Source organism: Carettochelys insculpta, chromosome 2, assembly GCF_033958435.1.
Source record: "Carettochelys insculpta isolate YL-2023 chromosome 2, ASM3395843v1, whole genome shotgun sequence".
NCBI classification, from domain to species: Eukaryota; Metazoa; Chordata; order Testudines; family Carettochelyidae; genus Carettochelys; species Carettochelys insculpta.
In genome coordinates this window covers 277,284,942-277,311,034 of record NC_134138.1, presented here as the reverse complement: position 1 = coordinate 277,311,034, position 26,093 = coordinate 277,284,942, and the positions used below count along the sequence as shown (strand labels likewise).

Below are 26,093 nucleotides of genomic sequence, written 5' to 3'. Positions count from 1 at the left end.
TTTATAACATTGTTTCTATGGGAAAATGTGTTCCAAGTGCCAAACAACTGACTTACAAATGAACTTTTGGAACATAACCCATTTGTAAGTTGGGGACTTCCTGTATTATGATATTAATAAAAGATATAACCTCAACCACTTTGTGTCTCCAATATCCTGGGACCAACATGGCTGCGACACCAGGGCACAGAACAGTCATATTGTCAGTACACTGACCAGAAGCTAAACCGGATAAACACAATATACGGTACTCTCAAACTTCCAAGCATCTAAATGTAGTCCAAAAACAAGCCAAGTCTACACGTCAGTCGGAAGGACTGACAGAAAGAGCTCTCCAAGCAACCTTAACAGATATGTCTGAGTACATGGAGAAGGCAGTGGCATATCTATATCCCAGACTTAGTTTAGGACTAAGCTTACATCAGTTTATTTCCCTTACTCATTTACTTACAGCCATTTCTGTGGCACCATGAACTCTGAGCACCCCAAAATACTAATACATTTCTCACACTACCTCTCTTAAGTAAAAGGCTATCAGCCAGATTTTAAAAAAGATGAAATTGGGGCGAGGAGTCATTAAGAGATTTCCTCAAGATCACATAGGAAACTGGTGGCAGAACCACAAAACTAATCAAGGTTTTCCAACACCAAGCCCTGTGCTCTATTCACTAGAATAAGCTGCTTCTCAGATGTCAGGCCCTGCTTGTAATAATGCACTCTCCTACTGTCTAGTAGCACATTCTGTATACCGGAGAACAAGGATACTTTTGAATAAAGCAATTCACTCTAAACTTTTACCAGACTTCAGACTGGATATGAGCCACTTCTCAGGTTTGGGAAAAATCCATAAGAATATCGATCGTTTCAATGTTAACATCCAATAGCTTCCCATTCAAACTTTTTTTCCCATATCCTATACGTGAACTAAAATCTCCGATGCAACCATGTCACCATAATTGGAATAATAAATATTACATCAAGTTACGTACCTCTGTCAGCAGATTCAGGATTCTCAGGCAGCCTCAGGCTTGCTATCCTTGTAGGTCTGTCCTTTTGCATTGAAAATAATAATTTTTGTTTGTTTTCTCTTTCTGCTTCTTAATGCCCAAGCAAAAATAAATGAACAGCTGAAAGGGCAAAAGCCTATTACATCTGATACTAAAAAGAAAAAAACCTAAAGAAAAACAATAAAGACACCAGCAAAAATGTAACTTTTGCTAGAAAGCAAACACCTGATCGACCTCCTCTCTCTCCAGAAGAAGAATACAATCAACTATGGGGATTTACATATGCCATGTACACTTAGGTCATGTGAGTTTTGACTCACTTGAGGGTTATGCATACTTCACCTTGTTAGTCAGTTACATTCTGTGTCTGAGGACAGAATGCATGAGCAAGGATCTGTTACTAATTGTGACTTCAGAAACTAATTGCATACGCTTAATAATCATCTTACAGTAGTTATAAGAGCAGGCTTTTTTCTCCTCAGAGAATCTCAAGTGCTTTAGAAATTTAAATGGTATATAAACTAGTCAGTCAGGAATAATTTTATTCTACAATGAAGCCATCAAAGGCACAGAATGTGGCAACTATTTAATAGCACAAAATATCACTCAATAATTGACACCAAGACCTCAAGAAGCCTGATTACCACAGGGGGAAAGACCTGCCCTCCCTTCCGAACCCTGCCTCTCTGTCTCCTACTGGAGAAAAGAGAGCAGGGGACAGAATTAAACATGTATTAAACATTCTGTTCCAGCCATAAACTATTCCTAATGGTGGCTATACCAGTGGTGAGTTGTGATTACTTTTTCTGAACAGCTAAGAATCACCAGACATGCCACCTGAAGCAGTCAAAACAGAGATATTGGCACTGGGGGGAACAGGAAAAATGGAGCCCGGACAGGATCACAGCAACCCAGAACTCTGCAGCAGAGAATCACATACACACCTCCCTCACAACACACTCCCTCTCTCTCTGGCTGTTTCTACACATGCCACTTGTTCCAAAAGCAGGACGCTAATGAACAGACTGGAAAATGCTAATGAGGCATGGATGTAAATTTCCAGGGCCTCATTAGCATGCGGTCACATGATTTGGAGTCCAGAAGAAGCTCTTCTGGACTCCAAAACAGCATGTAGAAATGTAGACCGTGGGGGATCTCCCGGAAGCTTCTTCCGGACTCTGAATCATGTGACCATATGCTAAATAGGCCTCAGAAATTTATATCCACTCCTCATTAGCATTTTTCAGGACACTTATTAGCGTGCCGCTTTTGGAACAAGTGGCATGTGTAGAAATGGCCCCTGAGTTCAATTTAGAATAAGTCCCCCGCTATACCTTTAATTTCATTCTACTACTCCTAGTTACTGCCCTGTCTATCACACCAAATTCCACTCTACCTTCATATTTAACCCTTTAGATATCTATACTTTATCACATATCTCTCCCCAGTCCTTTAATCGCTACTTAACCAAGTCAACGTTTCATCCTTTCAATCTTTCCTGGCCTCTTAATTAGTTTTACTCTTCTTCTCTGAACTCCTTCCCATTTTTGTCAGTTTTTTTCTAGTGGCGTGGCACCAAGAACTTCTTCCACATTCAGTTCCAAAAGAGATGCGTGATTGAAGGGGTAGGATACTGTACAGGGAGCGGACAGACCTGGATGCCATTTCTGGCTGTGTCACCAACATCACTATGTAGAGTTAGGGTTATACCTTAACCTCTCTCTGATTCATTTTCTACTGAGTTGATGTGTATTAGGAGATTCTCCCTCTTTTTCAAAATCCACTGACATCACCACCTGAAAAGCATTATGTAAATGGCAAACATGACTATTTTTCCCCAGTCTGTGACATCATGCTTCTACACATGCTGTTACATCACATTGCCAACTGCTGCAGTTTATCATGTGCTTGAAATGTGCCTTCCTCATGCCAGCCCCAACACTAAACCTTCCTACTCCTCTTTCTCCCACTGAATGTCTTTCTGGGGAATCCCCACCCCCACAGACTTATCTGATTTTCCTAATATAACTGATCTTTAGTTACCCATTTCAAACATCTCTTGGTACAGCAGTTTTGTTTATGGTGTCAGTCATGTTTGATGTTCCTGCCCAGGTGATTATCATGGTTGTATTCTGAAATGCTGGACTCTGTCACCCCAAGCACAGCACTGTCCCTGGGGGCCCACCACATGCAGGGTTCCCCACTTCCTACAGCAGCTCCCACCCCCCTGCCTAGAAGCCACCTGCCATCCTCCCCCTGAGACCTACCCTGCAATCCCCACACCTAGAGAAACCCCACAGCCCCCACCTATGGGACCCTCAAGCCAAAGGGACTCCTACAGCCCCCGCTTGGGGGGGGGGCACAAGCCTAGGGGCACCCCACATTCCCCTGCCTAGAGGACTCCCACAGCCCCCTGCCAAGGAGAACTCCATAGGCCCCCGCCTAGGGGACTCCGACAGCCCCCATCTAGGGGACCCCCAAACATAGGGGCAACCGACTAGGAGGAGACCACAGCCCCCGCCTAGGGGACCCCAAGCCAAGGGGCACCCCACAGCCCCCGCCTAGGGGACCCCCAAGCCTAACGCCACGCCGCCCCCCAGTGCCCCCGCCGGAACACGTCTGCTGCCCTCTAACGGAGCGGGCGGGGGGCGCACACCCAACGGGCAGGAATGACTCACCTCCCGCAAGGGAAGGGGTAGCGCCAAGTCCCGCCGTTTCTACCTTCCGCGCCTGCGCCCGCCGCGCTGTTCCATTGGCCTGCTCGCCGCCCCCCTCCCCTCACTTTCTCTCCCCCCGGGAACGCGCTTCCCCGCGCACCGGGTTCCGGCCACCCGAACAGCCGCTCGCCAGGAGCATGCGCAGTCCGGCTCCGCCCCCGCCCATCTTCGCGGAGCAGTCAGGCGGCCGGGCGGCGGCGAGCGCAGGGTGCGTGACCGGCTGTCGCGCGGTTCCCGCCTTCCCTGGGGCCCTCGTCCCTCCCCACCCCCCACCTGCTGGGACCGCGGGCCGCTGGGAAGGGAGTCCCCGCAAGGGGGGTGGTGAGGGGATGGAGCGCGGGGCGTCCCCCGTGAGGGGCTGTTGGGCCCTGGGAGGAGGGGCCTCAGGGAAGCTGATGGGGGGGCGGGTCCCCGCTGTGGGGGAGAGACCCAAGACGGAGAGTGGGAGGAGTCCGGGATGGGGCGGGGGTGCCCCGCTATGGGGGTGGGGGGATGAGGAGCCCAGGAGGGGGGGTGGGGCGGGGCAGCCCCGCTATGGGGGGGGGGATGAGGAGCCCAGGAGGGGGGGTGGGGCGGGGGAGCCCCGCTATGGGGGGGGGGATGAGGAGCCCAGGGGGGGTGGGGCGGGGGAGCCCCGCTATGGGGGGGATGAGGAGCCCAGGAGGGGGGGTGGGGAGCCCCGCTATGAGGGGGATGAGGAGCCCAGGAGGGGGGGGGAGCCCCGCTATGAGGGGGATGAGGAGCCCAGGAGGGGGGGTGGGGAGCCCCGCTATGAGGGGGATGAGGAGCCCAGGAGGGGGGGTGGGGAGCCCCGCTATGAGGGGGATGAGGAGCCAAGGAGGGGGTGTGGGGAGCCCCGCTATGGGGGGATGAGGAGCCAAGGAGAGAGTGTGGGGCGCTCCGCTGTGGGGGGATGAGGAGCCCAGGAGGGGGGGTGGGGTGCCCCGCGATGAGGAGCCAAGCAGGGGGTGTGGGGTGTGCCGCTATGAGGGGGATGAGGGGCCCAGGACATGGAGTACTCTGCTGTGGGGGGATGAGGGAGTGAGGATGGGGCAGGGGGAGTTCCCTGCTGTGTGGGGAGGGCTAAGTAGCTGAGTGGGCCGGGGGGGGGGTGTCACGCTATGGTGGGGGATGAGGGGCCCTGGATGGGGTACGTAGAGTTCCCTTGCTGTGGGGGGCGCTGATTGGGCTGGGATAGGGAGAATTCCCCACTGTGGGGTGGGGGGCTGAGGGGCCCGGGATGGGGTGGAGAATGTCCTGCTATGGGGAGGGCTGAGGGGCCTGGGATGGGGCACGGGGATTTTCCCACTATGTGGGGAGGGCTGAATAGCTGAGTGGTCTGGGATGGGAGTGGGGGGAAGGTTGATGGTCAGGTTTCTCACCTCACAATAGCAGGGAGCTCAGCCCCTTCGCTCTTCATAGCATAAAGCTTGGGCCTCCACCCCCTTCCCATAGCAGGAGAGCTCCCCCCGCTCCCTTCCAGGGCCCCTCACCAATCACACCTATCATGGGGATCCCAGAACCCTCCAGCTCTCTGATCGCAGGACCCCAGTTCCCCTTCTCTCCTGGGGGCTGTGCCTACATGTGAGTTTCAGTCTCTTGGGTTTCCATTTAGATGTTCTGGGAAGGTTCCTTCCCTGCCCAACCACCTGCCTCAGTTTTCCCCAGGCACTGCTACTGTCACTCCCTGTTACTTCTCAGCTACCTCATTATTTTTTAATGATTAGGAGCTGCCTGTCTGTATGCTGCAGCCAGAACAGTGCAGGGAGTATGAAATAAATACAGGAGCCCAGCTCCATTCCTGCAGGGTCTAACCTTTTAATATTATCCTGCTTAATGATTTCTACAGTGGCTGGTAGTCTTAAAAGTGGATGCTTTGTTTGTTTATTTTTTGTTTGCCAAAAAGCTTTTCTCTTTATTCACTGAGCTGGGGTGAAATCCCACTGAAATGAACGTGTCTGCTGTTTATTTCTAGAGACAAGCAAGTGGCTGTTCTCTGCTGCAACCCATGGAGAAGGCTAAGCAAAAGCATGGAAATAATTTAATATGAACTCATAATTTGATTATCTGCCTTTGACATGAAAGAGGTCTACAAGGAGTGTAGGCTTTGGTTACTGTGCTTTGTAATGTAGTTATCAGATCAAGATGGCCATAAACACTTATGAGCATTAAAGGACATTCTTATCCTATTTGGTGAAACACAAATGAGAAGAACAAGGCTTTTTGTGCAAGATTTTTTCTGTATTTTGGAGCTGGATGTTTTTTTAACTGTGAGTTAATTTTCATAGTTTTGAAAGATCCCTTCAGATTAATGTACAGCTGTTTATTTTAGCGTAACTTAATACTGTCTGATCAGCACCTTCTTGACTGAGTGCCAGGAAATTATATAGTCTGAATGGACAGAGCAGCATTTGCCTGTTCAACTGCATTCTTTCGTGATTATAGCAGTGCATCTCATGTTGCAGTCTGCCTGCCCCAGGGACATGTTGACTATATTGAAAAGGTAGAATCATTCAGCTACTCCGATTTTTTCAGGGACTACCTGATTCCCAACCACCCCTGTATTTTCTCAGCTAAATTCACTGAGGGCTGGGGCAGCAGAAGGAATTGGGTGACCCAGGATGGGAAGCCTAACTTTGATTATCTACTGCAGCATTTTGGTAAGTGATTTAAGTTTTTAATATGTCATCTATTATGAGTCATAAAAGTCAGAGTTTTTTAAGAATTGTTTCTCTGGCCAATGACAGATATGCTGTAAGCCTTAAAAGGTTATCAAAAAGTAAAAATATGGTCCACCTAGCTCAGTATCCAATCTTCTGATGGGCCAGTGCCAGAGTCTTCAGAGGGGAATGAACAGAACAAGAGAATTAGTGAGGGATCCAACCTCTGTCATCCTAACATCTGGAAGTCAAAGGTTTAGGGATACTCAGAATATGCATTCCTGACCATCTTGACTAACAGCCATTGATAGATACATTAATGGAGGATAGGTCCAATTCCTTTCTGTGAATTTTCACAGCTTCTCCTGGCAATGAGTTCCACAGGTTGGTCCTTTTAAATGAAGAAGTACTTCCTTATGCTCCCTTCAGACTTCCTACCTGTTACTTTAATTGGCTGACCCCTGGTTCTTTTACTATGTAAAGAGATAAATAGTAGTTCCCTATTCGCAGTTTTCTACCCTTGTTTATACTTTCCTCTTCTCCCCAAGCTTTAATTTTGTCTTAAAAACAAACTGGAAATCATTTAGGATCCTACCATGCAAACTTACACTCCTTAACTTTACACATGTGAGTAATCCCAGGCATGTGCTCAAATACTTGTAGACTCTATATGGATGTGTGGGCAAGGAAGAAGGTTTGGCTACTGTAAAATATCTAAGAGTCTCTTAATGTTGTGAGCAATTCTGATTTTTGGCTATCGCCTGTATCCCATTCCCAGTGCGGCTGGCTTTGATGCAGTTTGTAGCAATGTCATTACTACATGCCTCATTCAGTTAACACTTTCATAAATCATATTTTGAGCTCGCCTAATTTTAGCAGAGACAGCAGGAAAGTGAGACCAGCTACAGACCATACCTTCATGTGTTTGTACAGTACTTAGCACAACAAGACCTGGTTATTAGATGCCTACATAAAATAAATATGTAAGATTATCGTTTTGGCCCCAATGGGCTGAAAAAGTTTATATTTCAGGGAAGGCTGTAGTACCTGTTGCCAACTGTGATGCCAAGGAATACAATTCTAATCCAAAGGAACAGATCCCCCTCAAGGAGTACATAAGTTATTGGAAGGAACACATTAAAAAAAACTACCAGTCACCCCGGGGCTGCCTTTATCTCAAAGACTGGCACTTGTGCAGGTAAGAGAGCACTTTGGAATCCTTAGCATGCCGTAAGACAGCAGCAAATTCATTAAACAGTAACACTGGCCTCTTGCTACCTGATTACTTGACTAAAGGCAGCTGCCCACTGAAATACCTTTTTTTTTCGCTGTACTGATCAAAATTTGTCCCACATCAGACATCTTAAACATTTTCATAAAGTTTACTGCATCTTAATAGGGAGACTTTCTCTGGGACACCTCTTTTCTCACTCACAATGCTTCTTGTGATCAGACAGTATCCTGCTGGCAATAACCTGGATAATCTGTTTGCTCTTACTTTGGCCTTTGGTTTGTAAGGAAAGAAACCTTGCCACTTTTAATTGTCTAATGCAATAAGCGCTTTTTCTTTTTTAAATTAAATCACGAGGATATTTTGCTCTTCATTTAATTTTCCTTTGCTATCTGTTCTGTTCCTATCTCCCCATGCATAAGTTTCCTTGCTCCTTCTTTGCTTCATGCATGCAGTCAGTGCATCCTCCCCTTTTCCTACCCAGCCTTCTAGTGCACCTCTCCCTCTGCTCTTGCTTCCTGTCTGCTTGAATGGCTGCTGCTCATGGCTCGGAGCTCTGCTGGTAATTCAAGTTTGCTACGCCTGAATTCTCATTCTCCCTTTGTATGGCAGCGACTTCCCAAAGAGGCATTGAGGCAGGGCCCTCTTTGCATATGTCTGTTTTTACAGACATCTAGATGTTATTTTTGCCACAAAGAGTCTGGATGCCTGTAGAAGGAACTGGAAGTGCAGCAGCATCTTAATATTGGCCGAATCTCCACGGGTCAGTTGAAGAACTACTGCCAAATGCCATGGAAAAGCGTACAGTCAATCCAGCTTTGGCTTTTTTGGAATCTGTTAAACCAAGTGGGATGAATGACTAATTGTGCAGATTTCTTATTGGAGTGGATATTTGTTTACTAAGAGAAATTTAGTTACCTCTCACAACTTACTTGTGAGGTAGAAAAACATTTCTATTCATGTGCTGCACCAAGGGTGAGCTTGACAAGGGAGACTTAAGCATAACAGCCCCTTTTAGATGTCTAAATCCAACATTTAGATTTTGGTATTCACAAAATCACTTCTCAGCTGCAGGTGCCTGAGGACTTTGGTCACCTCTGTTCCTGTAGGTCCAACCTTGTTGAGCATTTCCTACTGTCTGGCTTAAGTGGTTCCTGCTCAGCAGCTGACTTCTGAAGATCCCTTTTGTAGGGTGCCTGACTTCTCAGACATTGTACTGGCACCTGATGCCAGGTTGTGAATTTCATCCAGCTGCCCAAATGTTAAGTGTTGTGGGGCATTGTAAATCTCACTCCAAGAGAGTTACGTCACTTGTAGCAGATGACATAGTAAGGTAGGAATGGCCTGGATGTGACAGCGCTGCAGTCACGTGCCCAGTCTCTGCTGCTGAGTTTTGGATAAACAGAGATGATGAATCATTGTTTCTTTTCCCTGCAACCTAAATGTGAGACTTTATCTTTTTAGGGCTTTCCCAGAGCAAGATGTTTATACAACCCCCGTCTATTTCACCTCTGACTGGCTCAATGAATACTGGGATACCATAGGCCTGGATGATTACCGATTTGTTTACATGGGACCTAAGGGTTCATGGTAAAGTGACTTTAAAAAAAAATCCAATGCATTGTTTTAAATGGTTATTACTGTGGTAAGCTGTCACTCAGGATCAGGGTCTTGCTGTGGTGAGTGCCACACAAGTATAACCTAAGGCAGCCCTTTCCCTCCATGGAACATGGAATCTAACGAAAGACAAGAGGTGACATATAGAAATAGAACACAGCCGGGGATGAGAGAGAGAAAAGGCCGCATTGGGGACACTAAAATTGCCCATATTAGTTTGCGTATAGTTAATGTAGCAGTGGGACACCGTGTGACAGCACCATTCTGTCCAACATCTCTCACAATGATTGTAATCATATAACCTACAGACAGCAGGGAAAAGGGAGCAGTGTGGCCAATGCAGGGCTCCATCCTGCATCCTTAATAGGAAGAATGAGGGGGTAGGTTTGTCCAAGTATGGGCTGTAAAATCTGATCTGTAATTTGCAACCAGGTCCAGCAGGGGGGCATAGAGGTTAGAACTAGTCACCTGCATTAGGTTCTCCAGCTCTGAGTATCCAGAAAAGAAAACAAGAGAGAAAACTCAGGTATATTACTTAGATTGTACTTGTGTTTATGTATTACTTAATGCAGCGTGGGGGCTGTTTTGTGACTGGGAGTTTTAGGCATACAGCAATACAAATAATTGAGTAGTCACAGAGACATAGCCATGTTCATCTGTATCTTCACAAAACAAAAAAGAAGCCGCCATGTAGCCCTTTAAAGACTAATAGAATAATTTGTTAGGTGATGAGCTTTTGTGGGATAGACCCACTAGTCTTTAAAGGGCCATGTGATGACTTTTTTCGTTTGACAAATAATAGAACTCACAATCATTCTAATAAAAGCACAGTGTATAAGCATCTCAGATACTCCTTCATTTAAAGTACTGAAGGAATTCTCCAAACCTGCAGTGCCAGCTGCCGTTTCTTAAGGATGCTGATTAGTTAAGCCCTTTACAGATGGACACCACAGAGGCCCACAGCACTAAAGGTTTTTAAGCTCATAACTTCCACTGAAAACAGAGGGAGTCTAAATACCTTTGTGGAGCTGAGCCTGAATCTAAAATGTTGCCGTTCATAAGTGATAAAGAATCCCTTTCAGTCTTTGCTTCAGCCCAAAGTGCAGCCTCTGCTGTCTTTGAAGTCTCAGGGGCAAGCTGTGTTAGTTGGTATCTGCAAAAAGAATGAGGAGTTCTGATGCTAAAGTGCCTAAAAACTAACAGATTTATTTGGGCATAAGCTTTCATGGGTTTCGTGCCCAAATAACTCTGTTAAGTCTTTAAGCTGCCCCAAGATTACTCATTGATTTTTGTCTTTGATGTGTGAGATTCACACTGAAGACTAATATTGTGGCAGAGACAAAACAGGTGTTGGAATGGGGAGATGTTCACACCAATGTATTAACAGGGTGCCTTCTTGACCCTCTAACACAAGGCAAGTGAAAACAGATTGACATAGCCATATTCTTGCTTCAGCTATGTCTGCACAGTTCAGAGTGATTTGTGTGGATATATCGGAAGCCAGAAAATACCCCCTAGTCTTAATTTTAATTGTTTTGTCCTTGTTTGTAGTGCATTTATCTTTTGCACCAAACATGCTTAAATCTTTGACTTGGCCCACAGGACTCCATTTCACGCCGACGTCTTCCGCTCCTATAGCTGGTCTGCCAATATCTGCGGGAAAAAGAAATGGCTGCTCTTTCCCCCCAAACAGGAGGAGTATCTTAGAGATCGCCATGGTCACCTGCCCTTTGACATAACTGCACCTGATCTTCAGAACAGCAGCATTTACCCACGCTATGCCCAAAGCTGCCCACCCATTGAAATCATCCAGGAAGCAGGAGAAATAATCTTCATCCCTAGTGGATGGCACCATCAGGTGTACAACCTGGTAAGATAATAGACAGCTAAGGTTTATGTCAGTTAACTTCCTGAAAACTGTCTGAAGAGTTTCCCTAGCTAGCCAGAGCTGCTTCTGTGAAGGTAACAGTCAAGATCCATGTGAAATACACTCTTAGAACAATGGCAGTGTATGATCCCACGTATTAAGCATCAGTGCTGTACCCGAAGCAGCCATTCTTCTGAAAAGTGACTGGTGTAACACCAATCCAAGGGATTCCGTTTCTAGGTGCAGCTACAAAATCATCAGTATGTTTAATTATTAGAAGCAAGAGAAACACTCAACACAGTCCTGTTAAGTGATAGATTATTCCTTACATCTCTATTAGGCTGTGTCTACACTAGCCCAAAACTTGGAAATGGCCGTGCAAATGGCCATTTTGAAGTTTACTAATGAAGCACTGAAATACATATTCAGCGCCTCATTAGAATGCTGGCAGCCGCGGCACTTCGGAATTGACGCAGCTCACTGCCACTTGGCTCGACCAGACGGGGCTCCTTTTCAAAAGGACCCCGCCTACTTCAAAGTCCCCTTATTCCCATCTGCTCAAAGGAATAAGGGGACTTCGAAGTAGGTGGGGTCCTTTCAAAAAGGAGCGCTGTTGGGACGAGCAGCACGGCGGTGAGCCGCTTCAATTTCGAAGTGCCACAGCCGCCTGCATGCTAATGAAGCGCTGAACATGGCCATTTGCATGGCCATTTGCATGGCCATTTCGAAGTTTTTGGCTAGTGTAGACATGGCCATGGTGAGCCCACTACTGAATGAGGTGGGAAAGTAAACAGAAAATGCAGCAATGGCCAAAGTGTTAAATACTATTTTTGTCTCAGGTTCCACCTAAAGGATTAGCAGTGCTCAGACTACTAACACAGTTTCTAGGAGTTATTAACAGAGCAAAAGGTTTTGAGTAAGCAATAAACTTCTGTTGAGTCTTTAGATAATTCTAAAACAAGAAAGAGACCAATTTACAATTTCTCATTGGTTTCCAACTCTAATCAGTTAGAGTGCATTTCTCAGCTTGGTTGTTGCTGGGAAGGAGCTCCCAAGATGGACCTAGGAGGCCCACTTGAGTTTTGCAAAACCTTGCCCTTTGGATTTTGCAAAATGAAGGTGTAGGAGGTCTCTCAGATCCCTCTTCTTATGATTCCACATTACCAAAAGTTTAGCAGTTCTCTTAAAAACATAATTCTAATTTTTGCTCATTTTTAGAAATCACAGCTACAGCAGAGGCAAACCCGGTAAAATATGAGGTGTGATGAGGAAAAGCCAGGCAGCAAAAAGAGATAAAGGCCAAGATCTTTAAAGGTATTTAGGTATTGATTTCAGTAGAAGTTAGAAGCCAAAATACCTTTGCGGATCTGTATCAAAGTTTATAAAAAGAAGTTTAGGGCTTCAAGAAACCAAGCCTTCAGCCCTTCCTCAGATCCCTTGTGCCCGTATGGATCCAATTGCAAGAGAGAGACCCAGGAAGATTGTTTTGAGTGGAATCCTGAAATAAATGGAGTTTTTGTTTATAGAGGGGGAAAGTAACAGGATATCTGTGTGACGTTTGGTTTTAAGTGTTTTTCATAACTGGATGCTTGGTGTGCATCACAATCTCTGATGTCACGAGATATTCAGCCCTCTCCCATAGGCATTAGAAGCAGTTTAATCGCTTCTATGCTATGTGCATGATTTTTATGTCTGTTCTGAACAAGATAAAATAATGTCCCAAATGATCAGTCTCTGTAGAAACAAGGTTGAAGTTACACCACAGGACTAATCCTGTCCAATTTTTACACATAGCAAAAGGTGCTGCTTCTTACCACTTGATCATTTAGAATGTGAAGTAAAACACACAATTCTCATCTCTATCCTGCACTGGCAGGGAAAGGTGTAGATGGCATAGGCGGATCTCAAACATCCAGCTCTGCCATATACAGTGTGTTCATCAATATCAGCTCTTCAGCTAATTAAAGCCTGTATGTTGAAAAGGGGCATTATAGCAAGGGACAGCACTGGTTGTAGATGTGGGCACAATTGCCAGATATCAGAGAGAAGGGCTGAGTGTGGGGGAGGCAGCATTTTATGAGCCAGGGAGTTAAAAGGTGTTTGGTGGGGGACACTGAAGATGGTTTAGGCCTTTCCATTCATTGAGGAGGAGGGATTTCCACCTGTTGAGTCCAGTTTTGTGACGATCAGGAGGCGGTCAGAGACCTCACACTACATGCTCTCTTAGGCTAAGGTGAATAACTATTTTAGACTCGATGGTTTCTTCCAGGAGGATACTATTTCCATCAATCACAACTGGGTGAATGGCTGCAATGTTGCTATCATGTGGAGCTTTCTGCAGGATGAATTAGCTGCTGTGCAACGGGAAATCAGTGAATGGAGAGACACTATGGAGGACTGGCACCTGCAATGCCAGGTAAAGCACCCAGTCAGTGAAGTGACGTGAGCCCTGCTTTTCTGGGACTGTTATAGCTCCTGTGTGTGGTGCATTTGAGAGATACTGGACACCAAACTGATTGGTGTTCAGAGGCCATGCTCTACTGCAAGCTGGAAAATGAACAGTCCTGTTAAGTGATAGATTATTCCTTACATCTCTATTAGGCTGTGTCTACACTAGCCCAAAACTTGGAAATGGCCATGCAAATGGCCATTTTGAAGTTTACTAATGAAGCGCTGAAATACATGTTCAGCGCCTCATTAGAATGCCGGCAGCCACGGCACTTCGGAATTGACGCGACTCACTGCCACGCGGCTCATCCAGATGGGGCTCCTTTTCAAAAGGAACCCACCAACTTCAAAATCCCCTTATTCCTAACAACACATAGGAATAAGGGCATTTTGCAGTTGGTGGGGTCTTTTTGAAAAGGAGCCCCATCTGGACGAGCTGTGCGGCTGCGAGCCATGTCAATTTCGAAGTGACGCGGCTGCTGGCATTCTAATGAGGCGCTGAATATGTATTTCAGCGCTTCATTAGTAAACTTCAAAATGGCCATTTGCATGGTCATTTCCAAGTTTTGGGCTAGTGTAGACGTAGCCTTAGTGCTTTAAATTTGAAGTGTGGTCATGGCACGAGCGCTGGGAGAGAACTCTCCCAGCATTCTGCGTAAATCACCTCCACAAGGGGAGTAGCTGACATTGCTGGGAGTGTGGTTCCCTGTGCTCTAGTCTGGTTCACGCAAGCACTTAAAAGCACTGTAACTTGCTGTGCTTGGGGATGGGTGTTTTCACGTACATGAGCTGGAAAGTTTCAGCACTGTAAAGTGCCAGTGTAGAACTGACCTCATTGTATATGCTACTGCTTGTACTTATTTGCTGCCCCAGGCAGGTGTAGAATATGTGACTAAAGAAAGTTGGTTAGTTAATTTGCACCCACTAATTCAATTTCTAGACCTTGTGGTACCATTTAGGTTAGCTGTGTGTTTCATAGGAGATGCTGGGTATAGTAGTTCCCTGCGTGAGATCTCTCTCCGCTGGAACTAGTAAAATCTGTGCTCTTGAGCTAGGGAAACCACAGCCAGTAGAACTGGTCAAATAACTGGAAACTCTGGGGATCCTGAGAAATGTTTTATTGGGCTTAGTGAGATTTCCTGTCAATATATTTTACTTCAATCAGGCATCAGGATTCACCCATTGAGAAGCTTTCAGCTATTTACTGGCTTGATAAAACAGCTTCCTTTAGCTCTATTAGGATGTGCCCACACAGCAGAAGAGCTATTCCAGAATATCTTATTTCAAAATAAGTCTGCTACGCACAAAATATATTTTGAAATGGCACCTAGCTGTTTCAAAATACAGTATCTACACACATAGAGCCTATTTTGAAAAAGAGTTTTTGGACACAATATGGCTTATTTTGAAATATGCGCTATTCCTTGTACAGTGAGGTTTACCTATTTCAAAATAAGCCAACTGCTATTTCGAAATTATTTCAAAAGAGCAGTTGCAGTGTGTAGACGCTGGGATAGTTTTTTTCAAAATAACTTTGCTGTGTAGACATACACTTACTAGTGCAGTCAGTAAAGAGTCAAAGTTTAATGAATTTTGTTCCTCCCCTCAGGTAATCATGAAATCTTGCACAGGCATAGACTATAAGGAGTTCTACAACTTCCTTAAGGTAATTGCAGAAAACAGGATTTCTGTCTTAAACCATGTTCTAGATGAAGAAGCATCAGCAAAGAACACTCACAGAGCTGCTACCTCTGCTTTGGGCATGCTGCATGCAGTGTTTGATTTAAAGAGGACTGTGCAAGTGTTAACATCCTTAAATGCTAATGAGGATTTCAAGAAACTGAACCCCAAATCACTATCCCCACCTCCTGAGGCATTACTGCACCATTTGAAAGCAGCTATAGACACAGCACTGTTATAATTCTATATTTATTCAAGTATTTGTAAAATGTACCTATTACAACTGGACTGCATGTAGACAAATCATGAAGTCACCATATTTTCCTCCGTTAGATTTTAAGCACAATGAGCCTTAAATGTGGATGAAAGACGAAGGGGATACAGAATCAAGAGGAAAAAAGCATGTTAGGGAATGGAGTGCATGACATTAAAATGTCCTCTTGCACTGAAACCATTCTAAAAAGGGAAGAAGGTTTCAGCAGAGTCAGATTCATTCTATGTAGTAGAATGCAAGCAGCTAAGCTGACCATAACAGGAAGAAGTTACAGTCATAAGAATCAGCCACAAAGGAATTTGAGCCATTTGAGTTGTCTGGAACTGAAAAAAGGAACTTTTGATATGTACCCTCTCAGTCCTACATACCAAAGCATGTGTATTACAACAAGTTCACCTCTGTGTGCAGTGGTCACCTGGAATCAGAGTGAATTAAGTTTTAGAAAGGCAAAATGTATGTAGTCTTCAGCAAAGTGGTAATGAAAGGCAGAGTATTAATACATTAAGAGCAGCACTGTGTGGTTACAGAGCACAACCTGTGAGCTTAGATTGCAAAGGAAGTGGCTTTGCCAGTATTTTCAGTAAAACTATTAAAAAACACTCCCATTGCCCTTAGGGGTTTGCACTGAGTCTCCTTCTAAACCATGGGTGTGGAAAGTTTAATTCTAACCAATGGTGCTTCCATTAAGCTTAGAGTTGAAACTTCGAAGGGACAGGTTTTTAAGCACTGAGCTGAACTGTTGCTGTTTTTAATATTGCACATTAAAATATTTAAAAGTAACAGCTGATATGTCATTCTTGTAAGGTAAAAAAAAATTAGCCTTCAGAATCAGTATGTTAAACTTGTCTTGCACATGTACTTAATAATAGGCATTTTGGACTATCAACAGGGAACTGTGTTCACTAATACCATCATTTGTGGAAGAATCTGACTTTTCTTCTGAGAAAGGAAAGAGGAGTGGAAATTGCATGGGCTCAAGAAGGATTTCTGGGACCCTCTCTTAGGACTGGAAAGTTGCCACTTTTGAGTAATTATGAAACTCAAACAACACACACCTGGCACTGAATGAGTTTCACTTTGTCAAGCAGCCAAGGCAACTGTTTGTGTTCATTATCTCCTGGAGTGGGCGGCAGATTCATGGGGGCGGAAGGGGATCTCAGTCATAGTGGCGGAATTCCATTGGCTTCAGTGAAGTCATGCCTGATTTTCATTAGTGGAAGAGCAAATTTTGATCCATTATGCTCGCAGTCCTACAGCATACCAGCTGCTACCAAGCATTTCCCACTCCTATTGAGTGTGGTGGAAGGAGAGCACCCAGAATCCAAGGCATGTCTAACCCAGGTACCTGGGAAAATAATGTTTCAGTGAGAGTACTGATCCTTGCTTGATCTTACAGCTTTAACCTTTGGCTGTGGTGTTCTATTCCAAAGAAGTTCTTCTACTATGCTCACAGTTGTCCAAGCATCTTCCCAGTAAGCATTAAGCAACATGCCTAAACCCAGCTAGATTCATTGGTGGTGGGTTGTGTGTGTAGATCATATTACTATGAGGATTTTCTTACACTTGTTTGTAGGACTTTAAGCATTCCAGGAAATTCTGTTTCAATAGAATTTGCACAACTGGCATGTGGCTAGAAGGCACAATAGGAGACTTCCTTGTTGAAAATTTGAACTAGTCCTTTGATTTGTCAAACAGGCATCCTGGATCTTTCTTCTAACCACAAATTCACTCTGTTTTCTCTGCTGGTGGTTGCCACTGTGCTGCTTTCTGAGCATGTCCAGACAGGGATCAAGCCTTGATTTTTAGTTAGGCATTAGCTCCTTGCCAGCAGCACTCTGAGTAACCCATGGTAAATAGTCTCAGAAGGATAGCCGTGTTAGTAGTTCATCTGTGGCTTCACACACACACAAAAAAAGCAGCAGTCACATCACACCTTAAAGACTAACAATTCTGTTTTTAGGTACTGAGCTTCTGTGGGTAAGACTCACTTCATCAGATTCTGGAGCTGAAATGAGCAAATGGTAAATATGAAACAGGAAGTGGGGAAGAAAGGAGGGAGAAGGAAAAACAGAGATAAAGAGGAAAAAAGGGGGGAATATCTATCATTAAGAGGACCTCTGGGTCGAATAAGTTAAGTGGGACAGTTCCCTTTCCTGCGACATCAAAAGTGGGGAAAATGGCTGTGTAATGCATAATCTCCATTATTTTACATACTGTGGTGTTTCCTCCTGTATCTTCAGCGGTACCTCATCTTTATGGTGGAACAGCCCAGGTTTGCTGTTCACACTCCTACAAACTGGCATGTACAAGGAGAAGCCAGTTCTTCTCTAGGTCACCGAATTGGCTGAACATCTCAGCTGAACACTTCATTTCAATGAAATTGCATTTTCTGCTGGCTCCTGGAATGTGTCAATTTCAGCAACATTTGATGTGAAAAAAGTCCAAGTGAGCAGTTTTAGTATGGTCAAAATATTCATACAGTCATAGAACCAGAAGGAACCTTGAGAGAGGAACTTCCAGTCGCTGCACTAATGACAGAACCAAGCACCATCTAGACTATCCCTGATGGGTTTGTCTAACCTCTTATATATCTCCAATGATGGGGAGTCCACAACCTCCTGAGGAAATTTATTCTAGTGCTTAAGTACCCTGACAGGAAGCTTTTCTGGCTGTCCAACCCAAACCTCCCTTGCTGCAGTTTAAATCCTTTGCTTTTTGTCCTATCAGAGGTTAAGGAGAATATTTTTTCTCCCTCCTCCTTAAAACTTTTTAGGTACTTAAACTGTTATATCCACGCTCAGTCTTCTCTTTTCCAGACTAAACAGTCATCCCTCATAGGTCATGTTTTCTAGACCTTTGGTCTTTTTTGTTGCTCTTCAATTTATCTACATCTTTCCTGAAATATGGCACCCATAAATGGGTACAGTACTCCATGCTGATTAGGCCTGCACTAGAGTAGGCTGTGTCTACACCACAGTGATCTGTTGACACAAGTTACTGTTGGAAGATATCTCTCAATAAAACTTCTGTCGACAGATCATGGCCACACATGAAAGCTGATTGCTCAGTCGATCTGCTTTGTCGACAGAGAGCGGTCATGTTGCTCGGCCATTCTCTTTACAGAATGGCCAACTGGAAGCACAGCAGACAGCGCTGCCAGGTGACCTAGAAGCCCTTTCTGTCGACAGAGGGCCCCTCGGACCAGCCACGTACCTTTTTTTTCTTGACAGATTCCATTGAGAAAGGTGTTATGCCTCATGGTGGGGGGATAGGGGGCAGAATTCTGTTGACAAAGGCTGGGTCTACACGGCATGGTTTTCTGGGCAGGTCCATGCTAATGAGCAGCCTCAAAATTGCAAATGACTGCTCATTAGCATGGTCTGGTGGCTCGTTAGCATAGCCATGCAGGAGCTTGATCTCGGGAGAGGGGGATGCCAGCAATAAAGAGGCCATGTGGACATACCCCTGCTGGCAAAAAGCCCCTCTGTTGCCAGACCCTTATGCCTGAATTTGGTGACAGAGGGGCTTTTTGCTGGCAGAGGCACACAGCCTTTTTACTGCCAGCACCCACCTCTGCTGAGACTGAGCTCTAGTGCAGCTATGCTAATGAGCTGCTGGACCATGCTAATGAGCAGCCATTTGCAATTTTGAGGCTGCTCATTAGGATGGACCTGCTGGGAAAGCCATGCCATGTAGACCCAGCCAAAAGTGCCAAGTTCTGTAGACATTATGTCAACAGGCCACATTTTTAGTGTGGACACTCCACAGGTTTGACAAAACCCTCTGGACAGACGTAGCTGTAGTGGAGAAGAATACTTACATTTTCTTTTATAACACTCCTGTTAATAACTATGACATACAGGGTGCATCTACTCTAGGAACTAACTTCTAAGTAGCCAGCAGCACGTCTACACTCATTTTCCCTTACTTAGTCCATTCCCAGGAATGGTGTAGTGCCCTACTTTGACGTTTAACTTCAAAGTAGGGTGTGTGTAGACGCTCAACTTCAAAGTTGCTTACTTTGAAGGTGTACTTTGAAGTAAGCAACTTCAAAGTTACTTTTGTAGTGTAGATAGAACCACGGTGTTTTATATTTTTGGTTTTGTGGACTTTAATGGTCCCAGATCTAAATAATTTTGGAATTTTTGACTCCTGGAAAACAGACCTTGCTCTGAGTGAAGATTAAATGTCAGAATTTTCAATAGGATAGATGTGGTTTTCAACTAGCTTTAGTCCTACCCACAGCTGATTGACACGAACAACAGGCCACTGGCGCTAAGGGTCCATTTCTAGGTGAAATGGAGGCTCATTCTCTGTTTGGGATGAATGGGGTGCCCACACATAGCATCAAGCATGGGCACTTTTAATTGATCCTGCTCCTTTTATGTGATGGGAACTAAATGGGGACCCCTCTAATTCACCTTTATTTGTATCTTCCTGGAGGGATGCCTTCATTTTTTTTTCCTCCACAATTACATCTGGGAGGTAGAGCATCAAAGTCAGGGAAACAGGGTACACTTGTCACTGGTTTGCTGTGAACAGCCACAACCTCATTTGTACCCACATTTCTCTAGCATTAAACATGTAATGCTTCATGTTTTATGCAGCACAGTGACATCATGGGGTGATCATATTAGCATTTCTACTGCCTGATGTTGAATGAGCTAACTCAGTGCCAGGATAGTTTTCTCCTTATCTACCAAATTATGGAATGGTGGTGATGGGCTGCAAGGAAGACTGTTTTTAGGCTGCACCCTGGAAACCTTTAGTCTGCAAACTGAGTCCTCCCTGGGCCTGCTCCAGCCTGTGAATGAAGTCAGGGATCCCATTTGTTGGTAATACAAGATGAACTCTGATCAGAAAATCAGCCAAACAAATAGCAGCAGCATCAAAACAGAGCATAGATGGGCTGAGAAAACCTTTAAATAATTTATTGGAGGCTTTCCTTTTAAAAAATGTAACCAGTTTGTTTAAATATAAAACCCCTGTACAAAACACAGCCCCAAATCAATGTATTAACACCTGCATCCAGTGTACTGTTTAAAACATAATTGTGATAGTTACAGTCTATAGCTTTTTGTAGTTACAATATCAGAGATGACCATCTCAACAAATCAAGTTAAAGCCCACCATTTAATGATTCTAAAGCATGTAACTTTTGTTCTCATATGGTGCTCAGACACCCATATTTAGTGTATTTCAGTTTGAGTGCATTTCTGTACAGTTTGCCTTTTTAATTAATAAAAATCATAGAAATAATGGGTTAGATTCTGTCCCGAGTTACACCCCAGTGAGTCAGCAGGGTGCCTTGTCAGCACAACATGACATCTTTAGAAGTAGATCATGGCTTTTCCTCAGGATCCTTCATGCTGAATCCTATTTGTTTGTAATTAATCACCTTGCAGCATGTCAGAGGTCTTTCACTGCAGGGCAGTTCTGTTTCCCCTTGTGCCACGTAAACCAGCTAGCCCAAATCTGCACAAGGTGTGGACATTTACAGAGTAATTTCATCCCTGAGGTTCAATGATTCAGCGTGGTGTAAAAATATTTCTCATTTACAGTTGAAATACTATAAAAATCAAAATTATTCAATAGCAGCCATATAATGAAGCTGTGATGGGAGGGAGGGGATTTAGATGCGCATTTAACAACAATAGGGGGAGGGAGATCCTTTACTCCACTATACAACATCCTTTTCCCCCAAAAACCTCTACCCAGAGATGGAAAAGTGTTCTATCTCTGAGCAGCTGATTCCATCAGACAGGACCATGCAGGCAAAACAGATTCATTCCATTGAGGTTTTAAAGTTTTTCATACAAACCCTCTGTAGGCTATTTTTTAGCCTTGCAAAATAAATGGCAGGAACAGAACTAGGAGGAAGCTAAATGAAATCGTGGAGCAGAGACAGACTTGTATGAGGCAGAAACACAGGACTATCTCTAAGCAGAGAAATTTTTGGCAAAAGGCCACACAATGGCTTATTTCGAAAGGTGGAAGGTCAGAGTGTTGTGCAGAAGGCAAGCTGCAAATTGAACCTTTAAGATCAGTATCCAATAGTGTGGAATGTACATAGGCTGTATGTGTATGGACGGTATGACAGATTTTGCTTTATTCACATGTCAGGAGGAGTGCAGGGCCACATTTTGTCAGGACTAAGGTTGGAGGTTAAGGCGGATGAATCTTGCTCCTTGCAGACAGCAAGCATCGCCACAAATCCAGACACGAGCTGTTGTGTGCTTCAAAGAGAGACTTGAGTCTAGAATAAGCCAACATTCTTCCCATTGGAAAGTGAACTAGAACAGCAGTGACTCATTGCCCTCTTCGTCTACTGCCAGTGTTTGGTCAAAGTGCATGATTGGGATCTCCTCTGGATTGTGAAGGTCAAGGGTCACGTGACACCTGCCAGCTCTCCCTTTGATGCAGCCTCATATCTTTCTGAATGTGTTCGTAACATGACTGGAGAAGAAGAGACAGAATCAGTAAGGAGAAGCATGTCCCCATCTGACAGCATTCTTGTGGACTAACATCTCCCTGCAGCCAACAGATGAGAACTGGATACTACAAAGCAGCACCTTGAACATATTCACTCTGGAGGTGGTCAACAGAGCAAGGTGGAAGAATTGGTTTAATCATCAACAGTTACACACCACATTCTTGAACAGTTTGTGATCCATCGATACCACTGGTTGCAACCACTGTTCCCATGTTCTATCCCACTCACCCTGACCTGGAGGCTGATCAGTCAATACTCTAGTTGCAGACCGGCCTCATGGGACTTTTCCCAAGGTGTGAGGCAGTGCTTTCTGACCTCAGTTTTGAAAGAGTCATTTTACCCTCATGCATGGGAGCTGGAACCCCCTTAAATATGATCAAATAGGCGGTGGCCAGCAGTCCACAGTATAGCCACTCACAATTTCTTTGGTCGACAGAATCCTAAAGAAGTTGTTGACTCTTTAAGAAAGGCTTGCCTGCTATATTGTAACTTGGTTACAAATTCTGGAAACTGTGCGGAATAAAAGACTATGAAGTGGAGAGGAGGGGACAACAGAAGTTTATAAAACCATGGCTGGTATGGAGAAAGCAGATCAGGAAGTTCTGTTTACTCCATCTCATAAGAATGAGGAGTGACTGAATGAAGTTAATAGCTGGCAGGTTTAACACAATGAATGTACTTCTCCACACAACATACAGTCAACCTGTGGAACACCTTCCCAGAGGAAGTTGTGAAGGCCAAGACCACAACAAGCTTCAGAAAAGAACTCCTGTATATAAATTCATAGGAGTCCATCAATGGCTACTACCTAGAATAGACAGGGATGGTCTCCCAAGACTGTCTGTCAGAAGCTGGGAATAGGTGACATTTGATCAAGCGATGATTACCTGATCACTTGATAATTAGCTGCTCTGTTCACTCCTTCTGGGGCATCTGCCACTGGCCGCTGTCAGAAGACAGGATCCAGAGCTACATGGACCTTTGGTCTGACCCACTCTGGCCATTCCTATGTTCTTCCTTACCTCCAATGCTGTTAGCAGAAAGTCATACATCCCTCCTTCATTGGTAGGGTCCATCAAATCTCTGATCAGATGTATCTCAGCTCCTAGGTGTTGTATTCTAGAAAACAAAAGAAATGGCCATTCTTCTAAAGAACCTCAGACACAAATACATTGGAATGAGACTGCATCTTCCCTACAGGACAGCGATGATGCAGTAAACAGGGCCAGGTGCAAGAACCGTGCTAAGAGCCCATTTCTAATTCCAAGAGCCAACGTGCTCTGTGCCCTTGAGCTAGTGTTTTTTTTTTTTTGGTAGTGCAAATCCCCTGATCTTTAGGGCGTTCAGCATTTAAGAACAATGAAGCCCTTAACATGGGCCTCAGTTTCCCTATCTGTATTTGAAACAAAGGTTATGATGAGCATTTCGCCTGGGGTGGCCTTGTAAAATGTAGGATCCCATGTTTCCCATCCCTAAATCTAAAGGGCAGAATCAGATTCCCAAAGCTTCTTGTTTTCTCTTGGGTGGCACATGGCACAACAGGAGCCTGTAACATAACCAAAAACGGCGGAGGCCTGCAAGGAGTGGAGAGAGAGTTAACATGGAAAGCTCACAGAAAAGTTCAGCTCCCTTCTTACTGACTCTGCCTGGGCTCACTAGGACAGCACAGACAATGTCTTTTACAGGAAATTAATCATTTGAGACCTATTTCTGTGCCAGTGAAGCTTCATAGTGAAGCATTTCAGTGACACTTCCCAGCGACTCAGAATCCCTCACAGCTATGAATTAGACACCAACATCCCGCAGTACAGTCAACAGCCATTGCGGACCTTGGGAAAAAGCAGGAGGAGGCCCAGCTCCATACCCAGGAAGGGGTGGGGCCAATAGTGGAAGGGGCGGGGCCTAGGGCAATCAACCCTCAGCATCACCCAGATCATGGCATTGGCCTACCCCCTCACAGCTGGAGCAGCACTGCCATGGCATTTCAAAGGGTCAACACAGGCAGCTACCCCCTTGTCCACCCACCTGCAGTGGCAGCCCTGGACACCCCAGCAAGGAAGGAAGTAGGTCTCTATTACAGACTAGGCCTGTCGGACTGTCCAAATAGCCATGTAGGATCTCAGCTCAGTTCTCCTCATCCCGAGCCTGGGGCCACAACTACAGCATCCTTCTTTGGGAGCTTCTGTATTACTGATGGCTGCTACTGAAGGCACAGGCTGTGAGAGTGAGGAGTGGGGCATTTTCCATCTGCAGTGTGGTTTGGGGATTTAGAGGCATGCAGAGACACACTGTAATTACAGGTGGTCAAAGGCTTTTGTTTGTCAAAGTTTCCACCCCCACGTGAAATATTTCCATTTGAGACGACTGCCAATGCCTTAAGAGAGTTGTAGTTCAAATGTTCTCCTCTATCGGTCAGGCTGGCATTCTCTTTTGGCTGTTCATCATGAAAAATGCAGTCTGGCCAGGGAGCATCATAGAACACTAGGACTGGAAGGGACCTTGACAAGTCATTGAGTCCAGTCCCCTGCCCTCATGGCAGGGACAAGTACTGTCTAGACCATCCCTGATAGACACCTACCTAACCTGTTCTTAAATATCTCCAGAGATGGAGTTTCCACAACCTTCCTAGGCAATTTAGTCCAGCGTTTGACCACCCTGACAGTTAGGAACTTTTTCCTAATGTCCAACCTAAACCTCCCTTGCTTCAGTTTAAGCTACAGCTCCCATGAGGCACTACATCTCGAAATCCAAGTTTCAGAGGTCGGGCCAAAATCCTTCATTTTTCATGGAAAATTTCTACAGGTGGAACATCTCTAGCTGGCACCCTCAGGACCTCACCAGTGCTGAACAAGAGAATTTGCCAAACCACGGGAGGTCAATATTGTCTAGCAGTATTAACTCCCACTTCCTCTGCTTATTGGGCTCTTAGAAGCCATTTAGGAGTAAATGATAGTGAAAGAACAGCACAGGACACAGTGTCAGGACTGGTGGCTGGAAACAAACTTTGAGACCCCTGGAAACAAACTTTATGAGACCACGGGAAACTCAGTCACACCCATGATGGATGAGCATCCAGCTAACTAAAATCATGCTGGATTACATCTGTTGCCAGACACGAGTGTGCTGGACTAGAGAGGTTCAACCTGTATTTGGGTTCCCATCCCGCCCCAATCTGCATCAAAAACAAACTTGGCAAAATACTTCATTTAATTAAACCCCCAAAGTTTTCAACCCTTTTCAGCCAGCCCTGCTGCTAATGGAATGTATACACAGGACACTCTGCTTTATATTAGAAGTAGGCAACTCGAAACTCTCTCTTACCTAGCCCGTGACACCACATACATCAACAGCGGCAACAGGTCATCCATCGGGAGTTTATAGTCCATTTCCACAACTCGTGACACGGTGCTCTCTATCTCCTCGTATGTCTTCTGCAGGATCTCCAGCTTCTCTCGGGGGTCCACGGTTGTGCTGCCAATATAAAGATACATGCGCCATTGCTACCCAGCTAAGAGGTGAGAAATGGCATTCCTGGGATCCCTCAAAAGCAGAGGGAAGAGGGTCTCAGTCTTTGAAGGGGGAAGACCAAGTGTGTTAATGAAGACAAGGCTTAAGAGAGCTATCAAGCCTCATGCTTCAGGATATGAAGGATGGCCAGGATGAGGTGGGGAGCTCTCTACACTGTAGCATTTCACCAGTAGAGCTTGTTTTCTCAATAGGGTGACCACATTGCCCTGTGGCAAATAGAGGACACTGGCCTCCGGGGTTGGGGGGGAAGGGGGGACTGCTGTCCCATGTCAGGGCTTCTCTGCAATGGTGGCTGCTGCTTCAGGATGAGGCACCAGGGATGGGGGCTCTGCAGCATCCAATAGGAGGCACCAAGGATGAAGGAGAGTGGAGGATGGGGGCTCCAGAACTCCCTGACAGGAGGGTGTTCCAAAACCTCCTCCAAAACAGGGAGGAGCCAGTGAATGAAGCAGCAGCTGCCCCCCTGATGTGTGGGAGGCTGGGGAACGAGGCAGCTGACCCGTAAGGGGGATCCCTAGCAGCAGGAGCCACCTACCCTAAGTGTGGGGCACCAGGGAACGAGGCATCTCCC

General features: G+C 45.2%; 3 protein-coding genes across 21 annotated transcripts in view; 1 reads left to right on the top strand and 2 right to left on the bottom strand.

The window, feature by feature from the left end:
• Positions 1-3,767, bottom strand: part of SNAP47 (synaptosome associated protein 47) — a 30,401-nt gene extending 26,634 nt beyond the window's left edge. For 2 of the 7 annotated variants that reach the window (XM_074985277.1, XM_074985285.1), the window contains exon 1: positions 990-2,209. In XM_074985277.1, the coding sequence (XP_074841378.1) occupies positions 990-1,059 (70 nt within the window). In that variant the 5' untranslated portion in view covers positions 1,060-2,209. Of the gene's footprint in view, positions 1-989; positions 2,210-2,661; positions 2,803-3,685 lie in introns of those variants that run through there. The other 5 variants (XM_074985279.1, XM_074985280.1, XM_074985282.1 and 2 more) reach the window with 5 other exon arrangements.
• Positions 3,768-3,885: 118 nt separating this feature from the next.
• JMJD4 (jumonji domain containing 4) overlaps positions 3,886-26,093 on the top strand; it is a 59,573-nt gene continuing 37,365 nt past the window's right edge. For 3 of the 7 annotated variants that reach the window (XM_074985275.1, XM_074985273.1, XM_074985276.1), the window contains exons 1-7: positions 3,886-3,932; positions 5,700-6,384; positions 7,405-7,582; positions 9,080-9,205; positions 10,835-11,102; positions 13,369-13,515; positions 15,157-15,213. In XM_074985275.1, the coding sequence (XP_074841376.1) occupies positions 6,120-6,384; positions 7,405-7,582; positions 9,080-9,205; positions 10,835-11,102; positions 13,369-13,515; positions 15,157-15,213 (1,041 nt within the window). In that variant the 5' untranslated portion in view covers positions 3,886-3,932; positions 5,700-6,119. Of the gene's footprint in view, positions 3,933-5,092; positions 5,309-5,699; positions 6,385-7,404; positions 7,583-9,079; positions 9,206-10,834; positions 11,103-13,368; positions 13,516-15,156; positions 17,438-17,461; positions 17,498-26,093 lie in introns of those variants that run through there. The other 4 variants (XM_074985274.1, XM_074985272.1, XM_074985269.1 and 1 more) reach the window with 4 other exon arrangements.
• Positions 20,418-26,093, bottom strand: part of ALS2CL (ALS2 C-terminal like) — an 81,169-nt gene continuing 75,493 nt past the window's right edge. For 6 of the 7 annotated variants that reach the window (XM_074985263.1, XM_074985264.1, XM_074985265.1 and 3 more), the window contains 3 exons: positions 25,316-25,465; positions 23,017-23,113; positions 20,418-21,957 (listed from right to left, as the gene is read on the bottom strand). In XM_074985263.1, the coding sequence (XP_074841364.1) occupies positions 21,883-21,957; positions 23,017-23,113; positions 25,316-25,465 (322 nt within the window). In that variant the 3' untranslated portion in view covers positions 20,418-21,882. Of the gene's footprint in view, positions 21,958-23,016; positions 23,114-25,315; positions 25,466-26,093 lie in introns of those variants that run through there. The other variant, XR_012644110.1, reaches the window with a different exon arrangement.